Source organism: Patagioenas fasciata, chromosome W (assembly GCF_037038585.1).
Source record: "Patagioenas fasciata isolate bPatFas1 chromosome W, bPatFas1.hap1, whole genome shotgun sequence".
NCBI classification, from domain to species: Eukaryota; Metazoa; Chordata; class Aves; order Columbiformes; family Columbidae; genus Patagioenas; species Patagioenas fasciata.
The window spans coordinates 68,045,389-68,067,232 of record NC_092559.1 but is presented as its reverse complement, the minus strand read 5'-3'; the positions used below and the strand labels follow the sequence as shown (position 1 = coordinate 68,067,232).

The window sequence follows — 21,844 nt, the reverse complement described above, 5'->3', positions numbered from 1 at the left end:
TATATTTGACCAGAAACAGGAAACCATTAAGATTCATTTTTTCCGTAAACCAACTTTCTTTTCAAGTCCATGTTAAAAGACAAAAATATACCAATTTTATAACAATATCGAATGTGTGATGTGTGACAGTATCTCCAGTTTTCCTGTGTAAGGAGAGAACTTAGAAACACAAGTAGGTGCAATATCACTAATATTTATGCCAGTGGATTACACCCAGATGGAATTGAAGTTTCATAAGAAAAAACAAACAAACAAAAAAACAACAACAAAACCCCACAAGATGTGTTTATTATACACAAAACACCAAAACATTGTCACAAAAAGTTAGAGTGTTGTTTGTTTGTTTTCCCCCAGCAATTGGTGGTTCTTTATTTTTAAGGCATCATTGTACTAGGTAACATTGTAGTATCCTATGAAAGAGTATAATTAAGTTTTAATTGCAACTAAGAAAATAGTAGCATCTTAAGACAGCTAAAACTTAACTCAACCTTACAAGATATATTATCTTTGCAGCGCAACAGAGTGAAGGAAATTTTTCACAACTTCAAACTACCAGAAAACAGAAGCGTGCAAAACACAAAATGAAGTGATGTCAATAGGTCCAGATCTTACAATAAAACGGCATATTTATTATCCAGAAGCAATGCAAAAGAACTGCAATGTAATTTCTTAAATAACTTAAATGATGATCAATGTGATATTATGACAATGAAATCTCCATTTGGAAAAGCCAATATTATTCTACCTTCAGAAAAAATGAATCAGTGGTAACTGAACAGTAAAATCCCACACATTTCTGTTGATCTGTAAAGCTTGACTAATGAGGAAGGTCCATCTGATATCTAAACAATAAAAAATACGGTGCACTGAAACATCATTGCTGTATATTAAATAGCCATCTTTTCCACTGAATTGACCAAACCAGTATCTATTATGCAAGAAGTAGAATAAGTGGGCAAAACACAAAAAAGTCAGTAAGATCTTAATGCTTAAAATCAATGAAACACATAGGTTGGAAAGGTCCTCCAGTGATACTCAGTGCAACCTCCCACTGACAGCATGTCCCATCAGAGGAGCTGCTTGGGGCCAGACAGAGATCCCACAACCATGTTCACTGTAAACAATTTCCTTTTAACAGCTGGAATTTCCAATGTTCCAACTTGTGCCATTGTCTCTCTGAGAAAAGTCTGGCTTCACCTTTTCTATACCCTTTCACATGGTATCTGAATAGAAGATATGACCTTGCCTTGCCTTTTTAGGGCTGAAAAAAATCTAGTTCCCTCAGCCACCACTCATTCATCCCGCACTCCAGCCTCTCAGCTATCTTTGCAGCTCTTGACTGGACTTGCTTCAGGCAGAGTACTGCTGTCTTGCAAATGTCAAAAAAGAGGAAACCACCACTTCTGTCAATCTGCTCACTATATTCCTGCAGCCTTACTTGTTATAAGAGATATTCAATTTAATCTATTAAAAGTCACTTTCTAAATCCACACATTAGTATGAATCACCACTATACAAAGCACTGTAACGCAAAGAGATGAAAAGGGCTTGAGCTCACATAATTAATACTGTACAAAGCAGAACAGGAGCCCCTCCGTGTTAAAAATCAGTCTAAAAACCAATAGGACAATTTCCCATGGGAACACCTCTAGACTGATGCACTCTCTGCCAGCAGAGAACTGAAGCAATTCTTGAATTGAGTCCAATTTTGAGAAGTACCTGACAAGAGAATAATGAGTTGCCAGGAGCAGAGACATTTTGCACTCTCTGCAACCCAGACAAGCACAGAACTTAACTACTCTGCTGCAGAGAATCAAGACAATTGGTTAAGAGCTTAATTTCAATCTCATAGATATTCAAAATAATTTTAGTCTGCTGGTAGACAACCATCTTCATTTCACTTTGTGAAGACACAGCACAAGAAGTTTAGGATTTTGTGACTTGCAGATAAGTTGAATCATGCTGCAGAACGCAGCATGCATCTAAAGGAAGCTTCTCCCATGCACCCAAATTCCTCTATTGACCAGAAATCTAGCATGATGAGCCTGTCGTACAGAAGAGCTGAGATCTGAGGACACTGAGGTCACAGGACAGAAATCTTGACACAGGTATAGGCACAGAATTCCTTGCTAATAGGAAATGTTGCTGAAGAACACAAAGCTCCTTTAGAGACAAGAATACAGGAACAAATTAACGCTGTGATGGATTACTGAGCAATTAAAGTGAGATATCAAACATACTCTTCTAAAATAAACTGTGATTTTCCCCAGTCTTTTCTCAGTTTTTACTGAATTAGGGAAGAAACACTCAGCTTCAACTCAAAGATGATTATATGGTAGCACATACCTGTACTATGTGTTTCTGTGGTTGCGTTGGCTGTGTGGTTGAAATTTGCGTTTTTTTCCGAGTACCCCGGGTACGTTCACTACCCACCGAAGTCATCGCACACAGTATATACAAAACAATGTATGTACAAAATAGAAAACCTGAAAAAAAAAAAAAAAAAAAAAACCACAAAAAAACAACAACACAAGTTAAAGCAGGGTACTGGTTCAAGACCCACATAATATACAAATGCAGTAGCTTGAACTCCTCCTGCCTTTACTACAAACTCTATACAGAGACTCCTGAGAAAACAGCTTTAATACACTATTAATGCATTTATCGCAGTCTTCACAATAAAGGGGAAAATGAAAAAAAAAAGCACTTTTGTCAGCTGACTAGGATCTGTCTTGATCTGTGCTTCCAGACAATATCTAAATCTCACAGCTTTTCCCAGTTATTTAGCATATAGAGTTTCCTGTCTGCTACCCTGCTGAAATTCAAGCTGTATCACTTCTTAAATTTCTGTAATACCTACTGTTTTGTTTTGATGCCTGGAATTAAACTACTGCCATACCCACTCAGAACACTAAGACACTGTGTGGTGCTTAGTTGTCAGCTGGGGTTAAACCACCACAGCTAATTAAAACATTCAATAAAGTCTTAGGAGAAAGCATATTTCCATGAACAGGCCATGGGCAGGGTCTCTGTAAGCTCAGCACCAATCATGACCAACACAGCTACCCAGACAGAGATCCGGTGGGAAGATGCTGCCACCCAGGTGTCAGGCTGCAGGGTGTGCCTTGCTCTTAAACCAATACTGGATAGCAGCAGTGAGCACAGCTGTGGGAGGTGTGCCCAGGGAGAGGAACTCCTCTGCTTAGTGACAGAGCTGCTGGAGGAGGTGGATAGGTTGAGGAGTATCAGGGAGCACAGGAGAGAGATAGACCACTGGAGTCACACCCTACCTTCCCTGAGGCAGGCCCAGCAGGTAGGCAGGGCACATGACAAAGACTCCCTATCCTCTCTGCATGGCCGAATGTGGTGACTTAAGGGATAGGGTGCAACAGCAACACGTTCCTGCCTGGCACAGCAGGTGGATCTCTGCTGTGACTACCTGACCTTACAAGTTCCCTCACACAACAGGTATGAGGCTGGATCATTGGGCTGAGGCCAACTGTATGAGGTTTAACAAGGCCAAGTGCTGGGTCCTTCACTTGGGTCATAACAAGCCCAGGCAATGCTACAGGCTTGGGAAAGAGTGGCTGGAAAGCTGCCTGGCAGAAAAGGATTTGGGGGTGTTGATTTACAGCTGGCTGAATATGACCCAGCAGTGTGGCCAAAAAGGCCACCAGCATCCTGGCTTATATCAGGAATAGTGTGGCCAGCAGGATTTGAGAAGTGAATGTGCTCCTGTATTCGGCACTGGTGAGGCCCCACCTTGAATACTGTGTTCAGTTTTGGGCCCCTCATCATAAGAAGGACATTGAAGTACTAGAGAGAGTTCAGAGAGGGCAATGAAGCAGGTGAGGGGCCTGGAGCACAAGTCTTATGAGGAGCAGCTGAGGGAACTGGGGCTGTTTAGCCTGGAGAAAAGGAGGCTGAAGGGAGACCTTATTGCTGTCTGCAACTACCTGAAAGGAGGTTGGTCTCTTCTTCCAAGTAGCAAGTGACAGGACAAGAGGAAATGGCCTCAGTTGCACCAGGTGAGGTTTAGATTGGATATTAGGAAAAACTTCTTCATGGAAAAGGTTGTCAGGCATTGGAAGAGGCTGCCCAGCGAAGCAGTGGAGTCACCATCCCTGGAGGTGTTTAAAAGGCATTTAGACGAGGTTCTTAGGGACATGGTTTAGTGCTAGAGTTAGGTTAGGTTATGGTTGGACTCGATGATCCTGAGGGTCTCTTCCAACTGAGACGATTCTATAGTTCTGTGATTATAATCTATTATTGCTTTTTCAAGTAGGCAGCTATGAAGTTTCAACAGGAAGCTCAAGGGCAATCAAGAGGGACGTCAGAGCCTTGGGTTGACTGGTTAAAGTATCAGAAGCACAAGTAGTGTTCTCCTCTGTCCTTCCAGTTTCGAGGTATGGTGAGGGGAGATACAGGAAGACCCACCAGATCAATACCTGGCTGCAGGACTGGTGTCAATGGCAGAATTTTGAGTTTTTTGATCATGGGTGGGTTTACCTGACATCTGGCCTGCTGGTGACAAATGGGATGCACCTGTCTGAAAGGGGGAAAAGGATCCTTGGGCAGGAGTTAGCAGAGCTCATTGAAAGAGCTTTAAACTAGATTTGAAGGGGGAAGGGGAAAAAATCAGGCTCATTAGAGATAAGCCTGGGGGTGGCACGCCAACATTTGGGGGATGCAGCGCAAGCAAGGTACTTCAGTCTGCTATCTCAGTGGAGGTAGGGGATGGAGAGCTGTGCAGCGGCAAAGACGCTAGGGTTAATAATGAGTCAGAAACCAGAGAAGCGCCTGAGAATGGTCAGATAGGAATTATGGCTTCTCACCCCAAAAAGATGGCGGGATCAGTGGCCCAGGTGAAGTGCGTCTATACCAATGCACGCAGCATGGGCAACAAACAAGAAGAGCTGGAAGCCATTGTGAAGTAGAAAAACTATGATGTAGTTGCCATCATGGAAACATGCTGGGATGACTCGCACAACTGGAGTGCTGCAATGGATGGCTATAAACTCTTCAGAAAGGATAGGCAAGGAAGGAGAGGAGGTGGGGTAGCCCTGCATGTTAGGAGGGTTTTGATTGTCTGGAACTTGAGAAGGGTGATGATAGGGTTGAGTGTCTATGGGTGAGAATCAAGGTGGAGGGCAACAAGGCAGATATCCTGGTGGGAGTCTGTTACAGACCACCCAACCAGGATGAAGAGACATGAAATATTCTGCAGGCAGCTGGGAGAAGTCTCATGATTGCTAGTCCTTGTTCTTGTGGGGGACTTCAACCTACCAGATGTCTGCTGGAAGTACAACACAGCAGAGAGGAAGCAGTCTAGGAGGCTCCTGCAGTGCATGGAAGACAACTTCCTGACACAGCTGGTTAGTGAGCCAACTGGGGAAGGAGCCCCACTTGTTATTTGTGAACAGAGAAGGACTCATGGGTCACATGTTGGTTGGCGGTTGCCTTGGGCATAGTGATCATGAAATGATTGAGTTTTCTGTTCTTGGAGAAGTAAGGAAGGTGGTCAGCAGAACTGTTACTTTGGACTTCTGAAGGGCACACTTTGACCTGATTAGGAGGCTGGATGGCAGAGTCCCTTGGGAGGCAGTCCTGAAGGACAAAGGAGTCCAGGAAGGCTGGATATTCTTCAAGAAGGAAATCTTAGAGGCAAAAGAAGCAGAGTGTCCCTGTGTACTAGAAGATGAGCCCATATGGAAGACAATCAACCTGGCTGAACAGGGAGCTTTGGCTGGAACTCAAGAATGAAAGGAGAATTTATGACCATCCAAGGGTTCTCACCAAGCCCCTCACTACAAGAAACACTCTGAGGTACCAGAGCGAGTTCAGAGAAGGGCAATGAAGCTGGTGAATAGTCTGGAGAACAAGTCTGATGAGAAGCAGCTAAAGGAACTGGGGCTGTTTAGCCTGGAGGAAAGGAGGCTGAGGGGAGACCTTATCACTGTCTACAACTATCTGAAAGGAGGTTGGAGCATGGAGGCCTTCAGTCTCTTCCCAAGTAACAAGTGATAGGATGAGAGGAAATGGCCTCAAGTTGTACCAGGAGAGGTTTAGATTGGATATTAGGAAAAACCTCTTCATTGTAAGGGTTGTCAGGCATTGGAACAGGCTGCCCAGGGAAGCAGTTGAGTTGAGTTACCATCCCTGGAGATGTTTAAAAGACATGTACATGAGGTTCTTAGAGATATGGTTTAGTGCCAGAGTTAGGTTATGGTTGGACTCGATGATCTTAAGGGTCTCTTCCAACCAAAATGATTCTATGATTAGGTTCTTAGGGACATGGTTTAGAGGTGGACTTGACAGTGCTAGGTTAACGGTTGGACTCGATGATCTTAAAGGTCTTTTCCAACCAAAACAATTATATGATTCTATATATAACAAGATAAGTCCTGCCTTTACCAAGAACTGACTTTAATATGTGCTGAACTGGAACACTGTGTTTCTCCAGCTTTATGAATATATTTACCAAAGCAAATCTGTCAGCCTCTTAAAGTAGTCTTTGTTGTGTTCTCAGCCCCAGAACACACAGACCTTCAGAGCACTGTGCTTGACACCCTAAAAGCCAGATATAGTCAGAGCCAAGGTTATTCAAGCTTGTGACAGCATGTTCTATGGCAAGCAAAATATTAAGTTGATGTGGAGATGTTTTGAATGGCAAGGCACTTATCACTGAGTACCTGGTCATGGGTATCCACTGATGTTTTAAACACAACTAAGTTGAGTTTACAGTAGAAATTACTTTTGCTCTTTGTGTTAAAATCTGCTTTATAAGCCTTGCTGACCAGACTACCAACATCTGAAAACTAACTTCAATTTATTTACATAAATAATGTCCTTTAGGTTTGTTGTTGTGGTTGTTTTTTTGGCCTTTTTTTTGTAAGCATTGGTCAGCTCATCAAAATTTTAATCTAGCACAATAAGCAAGGAAGAAAAAATATTTAACAGAGAACATGCCAGAGAGCACTAACCTCTCTGAAATACGAGCTAATAGTTTCAAATATGATTGTCTGGAATTAGCCCACCTTCATTTAAGATATGCTGAGAAACTATAACTCCATTAGGTCTCAATTTGTTTACCATTTCTGAATTAATATCATGTTTACAGATTCTGGCAACTAGAAATTCTGACATACATTTCAATGCTATTTTCTCCAATTTCACCCAAGTTACTGAAAATATTGCGATCCACGTTTTGGACATGATGACAGCACACATACATTAAAACAAAGAGTTTTATATTTGTTTGTAAAACAGACACTGAACTATAGCCTACACTTCTGATAGCCAGGCAACCTATGGTTCCTGAGGAGGACTATGTCTTTTTTCCCCTCTCCTAACATATATTTTACAGTGCCTCTGTGTCACAGCTGTTTAAGTAATGTTTGTCTGTCAGGATGAAAGGATACTTTAAGGAAAAAAGCAAGCACACAAGCATTTGCAACACTCCCGGGATGAAGTGGCACAGGCAAGATGAGCCTGCTGATGGGAACAGAGCCAAACAACCTAAAAAGTATAATGGGATCTTTAAAGATCCTCATCTTGCTAATCATGCAGCCCATGAGCAGCACAATTTGGCAACAGATGCAAAACAGAAAACCAGCAAAGGTGAGAGCTTCTTCCTGGCAGCAGTATGGACTTGCACTTGCTTCAGACAAGCGTGGAAACACACCTTCTGTTTGACATTCCCCATCAAGCCAACAGACACGTTACAATCCATTTCAGACACAATCTAGTCTTCTTAAAAACACAAGTGGCAGTTTGATATAAAGGGAGCTTTAAAAATAAAGCTATTTTATTCCCCCTTAGTTGGTTCCCACTATCTACAAGCAGTGTCCAGACACAGCAACCAGCCCAGCCCCAGTATGCACGAGGAGCAGCTGATCAGCCCTGCTCCACTGCCAACAGTGCACTAACCAGGGAAACATCCCACCTCCCTAGCACCGGCCTATCTTCACCAAGCTGGGCTGAGCCTTCACACTTACTCCTTAAGAGTATAGAAACAACAGGCAGAAGGGAGGCATTTAGCCACTACCTTCAAATTAGCATAGTGATTACAATTTTGGGCATTAAGTGTATTACTTGATTATTATTTGGGCATTAGTAATTACTAAGATGGGGTTGAATAAGAACATTTAGTCGCTCACAAAGCAGCTTCTTATTCTCCTCAATTCCTCATATTAAAGTCTATTTGGCAGGCTGTTGTCATAGGAATGAGTAGGATATCACAATCTGATGAACTTAATTTTAACTGCAGATCAAATGAGGAAAGATTTGAGAATGGAAGACAACTCTTAATTTAAATCTGTTTAATAAAGATAAAAAAAAATATGCAGACAAGCAGATGTTTCAGTTTCCATGTCAGGGTCTGGCTCAGTACAAGAGCCCCTCATCAGCAGTTAATATTTGACCTTGTAGACACATTGCAACTCTAGTATGCAGCCAAAACAGCTTTATTTTGAAGAAATAGATACATGTTCAACAAAACAGACTCTCAGAGCACTATCAGAAAAGGAGGAAAAAGCATGAAAGAAAGAGACTGGACTTCCCAAAACTGCTGTGTAAAGATGTAATGATGTAATCTAGTACCTCCACAGGAAGGTTGTTTTTACTTCTACTGATCAGTAGCTAAGAAAATTGTTCATTTCAAGTATGTTTAGTTTGTCAAGAGCTAAGGAACTCAAATTTCAGTACTTCCTCATAAAAGCAAATAACTGGACTTAAAAATGGAAAGCAGAGGCATTTAAGAGGAAAATAATCCCAAATCTCAAGGTTTTATCTGTTTTAGTGTTTCTGTTTGTACAGTAAGTTTAGCCCAAGGACCTACACAACAGCAGATATAGTACTGTATAATAAGCCATCACCAGACTGGTGATGTAATGGCGACAATTATTCTAGTTTCCAAAAGTGGTACCTAAGTATTGGTATCTCAACACCCAACTTTCCTGAAGAGACCAAATCCCATCCCCTCCCAAAGTCTCTATACCATAAGTCTTATTCAACGCATTTAGTTGGGGTTTTGCTTTGGATTTTAGAAGGAAAAAAGGAAGGCAAAGAATCAAAAAGTAATTGAATGCCCACCAACACAAAAAGCAGGTTTTTAAAGCTATCATAATGCTTTCTTTGATCTTTTGTTCAGTTTTCCTTCAGCAAGAAATCTAGTCCTTTTAAACTCAAAGAAGTCAGAAAAGCTAGAGATATACAGAATACAAATTTATTTGACAGGGTGGCAAGCCCTGCAAGACACAGTAAATGTATTGCTGAACTTCCAGAGACAGACCACGAACTGCAATACCATCTGACTTTTAAGAATCCTTCTGAAGTTAAATATTTGCTTTTATCAGCTGAATAAAACATTTGCAGTTTAAATTCTTTTCCTGAAGCAGCCTCAAGAAAGTTATTTTCTTGACTTTCTGGACAATAAGCTATGATCCAGAACACTGTGCAGAAATCTCTGTGAACACCTTAAAAGTGTGATTGCTTTTTTATACTCTAATGAAAAAGCTACTCAGTCAAGGATTTGTCACAATGACAGGGTTGAGAAAAGGCTGCAGGACACAGCCTCCTGATGGTATAACTACTGTACATGTACAACGAGCCTAGATTTTACTGCTATGGCAGTAGTGGGACATGAGCATGAGGAAAAAAGAGTGGAGGAAAACAAACATGTCTGCATAGATGGAATGCATTCCCCTCTAAAGAACTTCACCACCTTTATTGCTGCTTGAAAGGGGAAAAGAGTTTGCAAGTCAGATATTCCTCAGGAACAGTGCTGTTTACTCAATACTGAACCTGAGCTTACAGATCCTGGGAGGATTCTTGTCTCATCTTAGAGTCTTCTACAGTAAACAGGAAGAGCACTGATGGCTAGGAGTAGGTCTGCATCACTGACAGCACACCACAGAAGAGAGAAATTGTACTATCTGTATGCTCTCATATTTTACCAAGAAAGGAGGATTGCATTACTGCACAGAAATACCCAGAGTTAACTCACACCTGATCTCACCTGGTGAGACAGGGCATGTGTCGTGTTGAGAGTTAACGCATCCCTATTCCCATCTGGTGGGACGGGACACTCTTACCCACCTTTCTTAAAACCCACTGAGTTGTTAGTTGAAATTATTATTCTGGCAAATCAATCTATAATTGGCTAAGAACACACCTCAATCTACAGAAATCAATAAATCTCATTACCACCACCACCAAAAAAAAAGGTTCATTTCAAGGATTAGTATTTCCAAGCAGATGTCATATAAAGGAAAACAAAGAAATATACAAATAGGTCTTACAAATAAAAGACAGCACTGTTTTGGAAGAGGAAAAAAGTGCTGATCTTCAAAAGACTGGAGTTCGGCTGGTCACATATTCAGAGCCCCTCTCAAAAGTATGATGTGGAAGTGGGACTGAACAGTGCATGTTTTCCACTAGTAAAGGAAGTTTCAATCATGAAAGTTAAGTAATACCATTAACATTATTTAAAAAAAAATATCTTCTAATCTCACAGTATCTATCTTTGCTATTATCCCAATGTCTCTACCTAAAAGACATGTTTTATATTTTAGTATATACTAGTAATTATCCTAGCTTTAATCAAAACCTGCCAACACCCAAAAAACATCCAGTGGACATGCCCTCATGATTTCTTTATAAATATTCAAACTTCAGAGGCAACAAGTGCCCTTAATCATAGAGAAACTTCTGAAGGAGGAATCTAAATTTCCCCAAATTCAACTTTCACTGGTATTAAACAAAAAAGACAATTGCACTAAAATCAGAGAAGTCTAACCAACTTCAACCTAGGTCTTTATCTTTCACACAACCAAGGCAATCTTCAGACTGCTAAAAACCTGGTTAGCAAAACCCACCCAGCTCTGCTGCTGTCAGAAGACAACATTCCTGATTGATTCTAGAAAGTCAAAAAGCAGTGAATGTCTTGGAAGATTCAGATAACTTGATCTTATGTTTTGTGGCAGATGCACTCGACACCCCACCCCCCGCCAGCCAAACCAGCAGCAGTTTGGTCCAGGCTCCAGTGGATGTAAGGGCCTGAGCCGTAGCCAGGCCAAGAACTCCTTCCAGGAGATCCACAAGGAAGCAGAACAGCACACTGAATGCTGGTAACTTGTGGGCGCAGGGAATCTCATACATACTTCTCCTACTGTATGCAATTTGACTATGAATCAACCACTTCATTCTGTAAATACAACAGCCTGGATGAGCCCACTTTGAGCTCCCCCTGCTAAATAAGTGAGCTGTATGGCAATGGTTTTACTACTCACAGGTCAGTGGATGAGCCCAATTTAAGTTCCATATTAGCCATTTAGCTTAAGTAGATGCATACTAAATGTAATGAATTATTTAGAGATATAAGGTTGTTTTATGTTACTTGGTAAGCTGGATTTGCTAAAATTTTAAGCTGTAAAGTTCTGTTCATATTTACCAAAAGCAACTACAAGCTACACTGAACATTTGCAAGATAAGGCCTATTTTGCATTTCACTAAGAAGAAAGGATGTTTTTAGACAAAACAGTATCTGCAAGGTTATGGACAATAAACAATGTCTATAGCTGAACAAAACAAAAGCCCACATAGAATCAGAGAAAAAGATCCAATGAGAAGCAAGAAGATCCCAAAGTGAAATATTGCTATTGGACTGAATCATGGTGTGAATGGTCTATAAAGATATAAAAGTTTGTAGTTTTCTGTGCTCAGTTGGACCTCTGCGCAGGTACCCAGCTTGAGCCAGCCCTCCTGCTATCCTAATCCATTAATTTTTTTTTCCTAAGAATTTTGTCTCCTGAAAGTCTGCTCTGCATACAGTTATCAGGCCTTGCCTGAAAGTTTGCCTCTGGAGTTCTAAAATACAAACTCCAGAGTGAACGGTTATCAAGGAGGGAATGCCTGAAAGTTCGCTTTTGCAAGTGGGTACAGGCCTCCACTGAAAGTTTGCCTTTGAAGCTCTAAATACAGACTCTGGAGTGAACCATTATCAGGGAGAGAAGAATCCTGAAAGTTTGCACTGCGATGGATACAGGCCTCACCTTGATATTTATCTCCAGAGCTCCAGGACACAGACTCCTGAGTGAATGGCTATCAGAGGGGGAAGACACCTGAAAGTTCGCTTTGTGAAGGGGTACAGGCTCCTGGAGAGAAGGTAAGCAGCATTTGGCTTGGCGTATTTCCCCCATGCACTAAGTAATAGAGTAAAACCGCCCCCAAACTCTTTTAAGTCGCACTTCTCTTTAAGAAATCTAAACATTGCTCTGCAGTAAGCAGAATCCTAAATTACTCCCCGGAAACATGTTTCAAACATTAATATCTATGAAGTCATTATTCTCATCTTTTGCTGCCTTTCTGCAAGAACATCATCATTCTAGATAGCAACTGACTGGATTTCCACATGCAAAAAGTTCTACTCCCTGTCCTAACTAATTATAAGCCACATGTTTGCAAGAATCTACAAGAAGCACTTAGTTGCCAGTACTTACCCCTGACTAATAAAACTTTAATTAACAAAGACCCAGTTAGCCTAACTACATTATTTTCTATATAAGCACCACCCTCAGAACTAGAGGATCTTACTAGACCACCACACAGACCAGACCACAGTTGTTGCCACGAACTAAACAAAAAAAGAGGTTGCACTGCTCCAAATAGAAATATAATATATAGAAAACAGGAATTCTCTTTGAAAAGCAGCGATCATGGGGATCCTGTGAAAAAGGGGCAACAGCATGTTCACTTATGAAGTATGTTTCTCTGCTGAGAAATATTTTATGAAAAGCTCTGGCCTGGCCTGATATTCTAAGACCTGAAGGAAAAATTAAATACATGTTCCTGTCATCATTGATGGAAGGACCTCGTTTCTTCCCCTCTGTCATAAAAAAGGATTTTATTATGCGAACTCTCTCTAAAAGCTACCAAAGTAAAAAAGAAAATGTATTCCTATCACTGACCACATTGCATACTGTCCTGAACTGTCAACTGACTTGGTATACCGAGTTAGAAAACAAAGAATCATAGAATCATTTTGGTTAGAAGAGACCCTCAAGATCACTCAGTCCAACCATAACCTAAATCTAGCACTAAACCATGTTCCTGAGAACCTCATCTATACATCTTTGTATAGATGTATAGCATGGAGGGCGTTGGTCTCTTCTTCCAAGTAGCAAGTGATAGGACAAGAGGAAATGGCCTCAAATTGCACCAATGAACATTCAGATTGGATATTAGGAAAAAATTCTTCACGGAAAGGGTTGTCAGGCATTGGAACAGGCTGCCCAGGGAAGTGGTGGAGTCACCACCCCTGGAACTGTTTAAAAGGCATTTAGACGAGGTTCTTAGGGACATGGTTTAGTGGTAGAGTTGGGTTAGGTTATGGTTGGAGTCTATGATCCTGAGGGTCCCTTCCAACTGAAATGATTCTATGGCACTCAGGATGATCTGTTCCATGACCTTCCTTGGCATCGAGGTCAGACTGACAGGCCTGCAATTACCTGGAATCTCCTTACAACCCTTCTTGTAGAAGGTTGTTACTTTTGCCAACTTCCAGTCAGCTGGGACCTCCCCACTTATCCAGGACTGCTGATAGATAATTTCAAGTGCTGAAGTGATCATCTCTGTCAGCTCCCTCAATATCCTTGGATGTATTCCTTCTGGGCCCATAAACTTTGTGTGTCTAAGTGGTGTATTAGGTCACTAATGATCTCCCCTTGGATTGTTGGGGCTTCATTCTGCTACCCATTGCTGTCTTCCAGCTCAGGGGGCTGTGTACCCAGAGCACAACTGTTCTAACTATTAAAGACTGAGGCAAAGATGGCATTTAGTAACTCAGCCTTTCCCTCATCCTCTGTCACTATGTCTCCCCCCGCATCCACCAGAGAGTGGAGATTGTCCTTAGCCCTCCTTTTGTTGCAGATGTATTTATAAAATCATTTTTTGTTCCTTTTTAAAGCAGTAGCCAGGCTCAGCCGTAGTTGGGCTTTGGCCTTTGTAATTTTCTCCCTGCACAACTTCACAGCATCCTTGTAATCTGCCAGAGTTGCCTGCCCCTTCTTCCAAAGGTTATAAACTCTCCTTTTATTCCTAAATTCCAGCCAAAGCTCTCTGTCCAGTCAGGCCAGCCTTCTTCCAGCATGGCTCGTCTCTCTGCACACAGGGACAGCCTGCTCCATGCTCCAACCTCCTTTCAGATAGTTGTAGACAGTGATAAGGTCTCCCCTCAGCCTCCTTTCCTCCAGGCTAAACAGCCCCAGTTCCTTCAGCTGCTTCTCATCAGACTTGTTCTCCAGACTATTCACCAGCTTCATTGCCCTTCTCTGAACTCGCTCTGGTACCTCAGAGTGTTTCTTGTAGTGAGGGGCTTGGTGAGAACCCTTGGATGGTCATAAATTCTCCTTTCATTCTTGAGTTCCAGCCAAAGCTCCCTGTTCAGCCAGGTTGATTGTCTTCCATATGGGCTCATCTTCTAGTACACAGGGACACTCTGCTTCTTTTGCCTCTAAGATTTCCTTCTTGAAGAATATCCAGCCTTCCTGGACTCCTTTGTCCTTCAGGACTGCCTCCCAAGGGACTCTGCCATCCAGCCTCCTAATCAGGTCAAAGTGTGCCCTTCAGAAGTCCAAAGTAACAGTTCTGCTGACCACCTTCCTTACTTCTCCAAGAACAGAAAACTCAATCATTTCATGATCACTATGCCCAAGGCAACCGCCAACCAACATGTGACCCATGAGTCCTTCTCTGTTCACAAATAACAAGTGGGGCTCCTTCCCCAGTTGGCTCACTAACCAGCTGTGTCAGGAAGTTGTCTTCCATGCACTGCAGGAGCCTCCTAGACTGCTTCCTCTCTGCTGTGTTGTACTTCCAGCAGACATCTGGTAGGTTGAAGTCCCCCACAAGAACAAGGACTAGCAATCATGAGACTTCTCCCAGCTGCCTGCAGAATATTTCATGTCTCTTCATCCTGGTTGGGTGGTCTGTAACAGACTCCCACCAGGATATCTGCCTTGTTGCCCTCCACCTTGATTCTCACCCATAGACACTCAACCCTATCATCACCCTTCTCAAGTTCCAGACAATCAAAACCCTCCTAACATGCAGGGCTACCCCACCTCCTCTCCTTCCTTGCCTATCCTTTCTGAAGAGTTTATAGCCATCCATTGCAGCACTCCAGTTGTGCGAGTCATCCCAGCATGTTTCCATGATGGCAACTACATCATAGTTTTTCTACTTCACAATGGCTTCCAGCTCTTCTTGTTTGTTGCCCATGCTGCGTGCATTGGTATAGACGCACTTCACCTGGGCCACTGATCCCGCCATCTTTTTGGGGTGAGAAGCCATAATTCCTATCTGACCATTCTCAGGCGCTTCTCTGGTTTCTGACTCATTATTAACCCTAGCGTCTTTGCCGCTGCACAGCTCTCCATCCCCTACCTCCACTGAGATAGCAGACTGAAGTACCTTGCTTGCGCTGCATCCCCCAAATGTTGGCGTGCCACCCCCAGGCTTATCTCTAATGAGCCTGATTTTTTCCCCTTCCCCCTTCAAATCTAGTTTAAAGCTCTTTCAATGAGCTCTGCTAACTCCTGCCCAAGGATCCTTTTCCCCCTTTCAGACAGGTGCATCCCATTTGTCACCAGCAGGCCAGATGTCAGGTAAACCCACCCATGATCAAAAAACTCAAAATTCTGCCATTGACACCAGTCCTGCAGCCAGGTATTGATCTGGTGGGTCTTCCTGTATCTCCCCTCACCATACCTCGAAACTGGAAGGACAGAGGAGAACACTACTTGTGCTTCTGATACTTTAACCAGTCAACCCAAGGCCCTGACTTCCCTCTTGATGGCTTTTGGATTTCCCTTTTTTAATCTCATCACTGCCTACATGAAAAATTTGTAGAGGATAATAATCTGAGGGCCTTACCAGGGCAGGAAGTTTTCTCTTCACATCTTTAACCCCGGCCCCAGGGCAGCAGCAGACTTCCCTAGGAAGTAGGTCTGGTCTGCACATAGCACCTTCTGTTCCCTTTGGAAGGGAGTCTCCTATGACCACAACCTGCCTTCTGTTCTTTACAGCAGCTGTTTTGATGTAGAGTGCAGGCCTACTTCTCTGCAGCACCTCCAACTTAGTTGAACCACCTTCCTCAACACTGATGTCTAGTTCCACTTGCAAAGCCTCATACCTGAGGTGCTTCTATCCAAACAAGAGGAGGCTATAATCAACCAACATTAGGACAGCCTGACTAACACAGTTTATGGTAAGCTAGAATACAGTCCTTTCCCCAGCCACAGAAGTATCTGTCTACATTTAGTTTCAGTCATTAAACTCAAACTACCCTAAAGCAATTTAGCCACCAGCAGCAATCTTTAATGATTTTGTACACACAACTAAATATTTTATGCTTTTGCTGGTCATCTTTGAATTTCACAGGAATAATAACATTTATATGTCCATCCTTTCCCTATCAAAAGCCCCACCTTGAGAAGGCTTGCTCCATCTGCCAGCTCACTGAAACTTATAGCAGCCCCTCTGAGGGGAAAAGGAGGAAATCCAGACCACCTCATCTAGGAAGACAAGGTTGGGTGACTTGGAAGTCTGTCAGATGGCTCCCTTCCACACACACACACAAAAAAAAAAAACCCACAAACCAATCACAAGGCAAAGCTTCTGCAGACTGTAATAATTTGCACAGCTTTCCAGTCTATCTGAGATGAACTCAGGGGTCAGAGCACAAACACACACACACACACATATATATATATAGGCAAGGAAACAGCTGAAGAATACAAATTAAACAAGTTATAGATGTTCTCTTCAAAGAATACATGGAAGAACACATGATCTCAGGTCACACTCTGGTTAAGCTATCATTACCACAAGGAAAAAAAAATATTTAAGTAGCCAAAGCATCTCAGATAAGACTGAAGTACACTGCACAGGACATATGACCTTCCTGTATTAACTGTGACTGACTTGTCTCAAAACCACTGTTCCCCATACCTCTAGTGACAATGTCAGCAGGACACTTTTGAAATAGTTTAAGCTTGAGCAAAGTCAGTACATAGAACATGAGCTACAAGCATATATCAAGGATTCTTCAGGCTTGCCGTTTGTCAATAGTACCAACTGTAAAACACAACAGTTAAAAAAAAACACCACCACAATCCACACACCAAAAACTTTCAGTAGACTGCCCCCATCAATCATTACCATTAATTCATGCAACAGAAAAAAAAAAAAAAAAAAAAAAGGAAAAATAGTAACTGTTAAATAACAAAAAAAAAAAACTTCAAAAAAACACAACTTATTAGGAAAGCTAATCCAGATTAAATTGGTACCAGAACAAAAAAAGATGATGAATTGTAACAGGAGCAGGGAAAAACACAAGTACTGGGAACTGTCAGCTTTGGCTATTAAACTACAGAAATGCCTTTTTTCAGCTATTCACTCTGATGTAACACCCCATATCTAAACAATCCCTAAAATTGTTGTTTACACAGAAAACCAAACCCAATAAGAAGATTCAAGTTAAAACCCAGGTGTTCCAAATGGCAGAAAGAAATAGCTAACACAAGGTGGGAGCCACACAGCCAGGACAATATCCAGATGGGGGAATTCACTTTGAATGGGGTTCCTGTAAACAAGGTGACACACAGGAAGCAGCACTCAATGTTGAACACCTTGCTGCCAGATCACGAATACACTCGCTGTCTGTGCTCTCCCTGCCCCCTCCAGCTCCCTCCCATGTCCCCAAACTGCGTTCTCCTGGAACAACTTCCAAAGGAATTATTTAAACAGAAACAGATACAAGCAACAGGATGACTAAAAATAGCTGAGCAAGAGCAGACATTTGTGATGTTCTTAAACTGGCAGAAACACACTCAACTGCATCAAAAAAGGAGCACCTAGTTAACTCACACTATAATTGACAACAAGGAACAAAGTAGAAAGTGCCACCGTAAAAATAAGTTTTGGAAGGGAGTATTAATTCAGACTTGCAACACTTATCAGATCACATTACAACACAACAAAAAGCAAGGGTTAAATTACAAGCCACAAATAATATAAAAACAAATGCACTAAGTAATCAGTAAGGCTATATCTATAAAGTGTGCTAAAAACATCATGATATCAGATTTTTGATTCCAGCTTCCGAGTTTTAGTAGAAACACCAAAGAGCTCAGGTATCATTCCTGCACATGTACAGAGCCCTACTCCTTGAACTAGATACTGAGGGAAGATCACCAGTACAGATCACTGCTTGTAATATGCTCACATATTCAGAAAACCCAAAGAAAAACAGGAGTCTTGCTAAAAAAAACCTGTAAGGAACATTTAACGAAGAACTGTTGTTTTTATATAACTGAGGACCTGGTGCCTGACCCCAGCAGGGGGGAATGGCCAAGAGACATCAGACTATGAATCCTTAATGTAAAACACAGTCTCTTCCCGGAATATATACTGATACCTGTATACATACTGATACCTGTATTTACAAGTTAATTTAGGGGGGAAGGACTGAGAGAAATTGGACTATGAATTCTTAATGTAATACACAGTCTCTTCCCAGAATATGTACTGACACCTGTATACATACCGATACCTGTATTGATAAGTTAAATTAGGGGGAAGTGTAGCCCAAGTACCAGAAATCCATATCTTAAATAGATTGATAAGGGGCAGGGTATTGTGTGCATTGGGATAGTCTGTAAACCCTGAAGCACCCAACCAATGGGGAACAGGGGAGGGAAATTGCAGCCGGGATGTTGGGGGGATATAAGCAGGGGCTTTTTGCCCTATTTGGTGTGCCTGCCTTTAGGTAGAACACCTGATCTTGCAAAATCGTTATTAAAATATGCTTTGCCAAGAGATCCTGCCTGGGCCTATTATATTTGCAAAATAATTGTTTCCTACAGAAACTCTTTTAAAATAAAGCAAGATATTCTAGAATATCTCTCTATAATTTTCCCCTAGATTATGACATTCCTCAAGGTTCATCTTAGGCAAGAGGAGAATCCACCAAAACAAAAAACTTAATTTTTTCACAGTGACATATATGACTAAATACAAAGTTCCAAAAGAAGGAAAAAGAACAATAATTTATAAGGCAGTATATTAAAGGTTTCCTTCACAATCTTATGCTTTTACTGTGCATAAAATCTTGATGAAAACTCACAGCCATTTGGTTCAGTTTAATTTTCCAAAGTGAAACCATGCAAGAAGCTGAGTCCTTTTTCAAACTTTTTGTCAGGTGCTCAGAGAAGAGCAGCCACAGAAACAGTACCAAGAACTGAAAGCCATAAGAGATAATTTTTATTTCTCTACCAACTCCGGATTGCTCCGTCTGTGGTCATGACCAGTGTTAGCATTTTGTCTAGCTTGAAACAAGGTGTTTTTTATTAGTTTCCTTTGATACTAAACCTCATCTTGACCTGCTTCAGTCAGAAAACTTGATTTTACCCCAGGTTTTTCTACTTTATTTTGAGCATTATTTTTTCTCATGATTACAACTTCTCAACTTGGTGTCAGGTGTAAATTCACTTATTCTTATTCCATTATTCTAGAATTTTCCACAAAGCCAGTTCTATCCAACCTACACCTAAACAATACCAAACTATCCAAAGAGATGAAGGATTAACAATCTTCACAACCCCAAACATACAACAACACTAGAAAGGAGCAGGTAAAGTGCCCTCCACACAATTCATCACAAAGTCATCCAGGCTGTTCCTGCATGTTTAACATTAAAAAAGTAAAACGAAGTTTATTTCCTGCTTCCTAGTTTCCTTATCTTTTTAAAGAAGATACCAAATAGACGAGTTACTCACATATCATGTCAAATTACCCACATTTTTATAGCACTTCAGTATTTTTTTTTTCTCTCCAACATAACTGGGGGAAAACCACCCTTAGGCTTCTTCTAGACCCACAGTCACTGTTCCAGCTGCCCATCTTTATCTTTTTCTGTAAGCCTGGACTGACTGAAGTGTTGTTTGGCTGCCATGCATTTTCTGTCTCTGGTAGGAGGTTCTCACTCTCCTCCACCATTTCTTTCCAAGCAAGACTACCTTATAGTTAAACTGAAGAATATGCAAAAAAATTTTTTTTAAGTTTACAAAATCTGAATTAGCAAATAAAGTTTTTCTTCAAAACTTCTTTCCTATTGATAGACCATTAAGAAATTCCTTTTCACAGAAATTTATTCACTCATTTTCTTAAAGCTTACATTCATTTTAAAATTTATTTTTGTATTCTGCAGGGTCATTCATTACTATGCTGGACTAAACTAACAGCCCCTGATTCCACAGACATATCCCAGCTTTATATACTGTGCAACACAACATTAAAATGCCTAAGTAGAAAGCCTGTTTTCTAAAACATCCAAACAAGATATTAGTTACCTGTCTATTTTACCATCAGTCTAAAAGACCGAGCACTCTGCTGCAAGATCAAGTTATTCATTTCAAAAGAAAAGGGACTTGCACATCTTAGTTTCTGAAACAGCTTATTCATACTAATTCCAGCACCTTACTCTCGTTATACATATGAATTCTGAGATTGCATCTGGAATACACGTTTTGCTACCTATGGTGTTCAATTCTAGCAATAGCATTAAAATACTACAGGTATCACCTTTACAGATCATACTGCACCTATAAAAACTTCACTGAACAAATGCTTTGGCAATGACCATCTTTAAAACCATTTCAGCAGATGTGTTGTAAACATCAATTTTCTCCAAGCAAACCAAAAAGCTGTATCTACACAGAAATGGAGCAAAGAGCAAGCAAGGGATAACCAAGATAAAATATTACAAGTTTTTAAAAAGCTGTTACTTAAGTTTGTAATGCAATTTTTATCACAAAAATAATTTTCAGTCATTTACAGAAATTTATGTAAAAATTCTAGCACAACAGGGGACCGTTAAACATATTTGCTGTAAAAGCTGAGATGACACCATAAATAAACTGAGAAAGCAACAGTGGTCAAGTTTAAAATTAAGAACACATTTAAATCATCGTACCGTTCCCAATTTAAAAACAGAAAGACTGTTTTTCAAGTTCAATGAATACACTGCCCAAAACATGGCTTTCTGAAAACTAGTAAGAACTTGATTCACTAGAATAAGGTCAACATAAATTTTTAGAAGGAAAAATGCAACTTGTCATTCTACATGCTTTCTCTGATAAGAGCAATAAGTCTGAGACACATACATGGTTAAGATGACAGCATTCACCCAAAGCTCTAATCAGCAGAAAGTGCTAAAAGGCTGTTCAGTGCCTCACCTTCAGGACACTGAAACTTGCAGTTCTGCAGGGGCTCAGGGGTATTTTGTTGTAAGCATACAAACCTCATATAAGTGGATACTGCCCTTCTGGTCTCTCCAATTTCCCATGTCTAAAATTTGAAAACAATACTTACCAACCCTGTTGCTTTGCTCTAAAACTCTAAGGCAGAAGGTGTTAGCATGACCTTAGTTTTGATATCCCAAAAGAAACTTGCCATGAAGTCTGGGTTTTTGAGATTTGTTGTCATGAAAGTTATTGTGCAATCACAACTACATCACAGGAATTTCTTTGCAGGATAAAATGCAAGAGACTAACAGAATGGTATAAAACAGCTCTCAATACACTGCATTTAAACATGGCTGAGTATACATGCAGCTGCTGAGAACAGTAACTTTAAGGAGTAGAATTTTTACTTCAATTTATTCATGAAAGTCCATTTGAAGAGTTATGAATCCATCCAAGAAAAAGATTTTGTGCTCTTTTCAGAATTTTTTGCCAGAGGAAGAAGAAAGGGAAGGAAGAAGCACATTTAAATAGATAATCTC

The 21,844-nt window shown here is 41.0% G+C and overlaps 1 protein-coding gene across 3 annotated transcripts in view; it reads right to left on the bottom strand.

The window, feature by feature from the left end:
• Positions 1 to 2,481, bottom strand: part of LOC136114589 (ubiquitin-associated protein 2-like) — a 101,770-nt gene extending 99,289 nt beyond the window's left edge. For all 3 annotated transcript variants that reach the window (XM_065859967.2, XM_065859969.2, XM_065859970.2), the window contains exon 1: positions 2,347 to 2,481. In XM_065859967.2, the coding sequence (XP_065716039.1) occupies positions 2,347 to 2,442 (96 nt within the window). In that variant the 5' untranslated portion in view covers positions 2,443 to 2,481. The remainder of the gene's footprint in view (positions 1 to 2,346) is intronic.
• Positions 2,482 to 21,844: the final 19,363 nt, after the last annotated feature.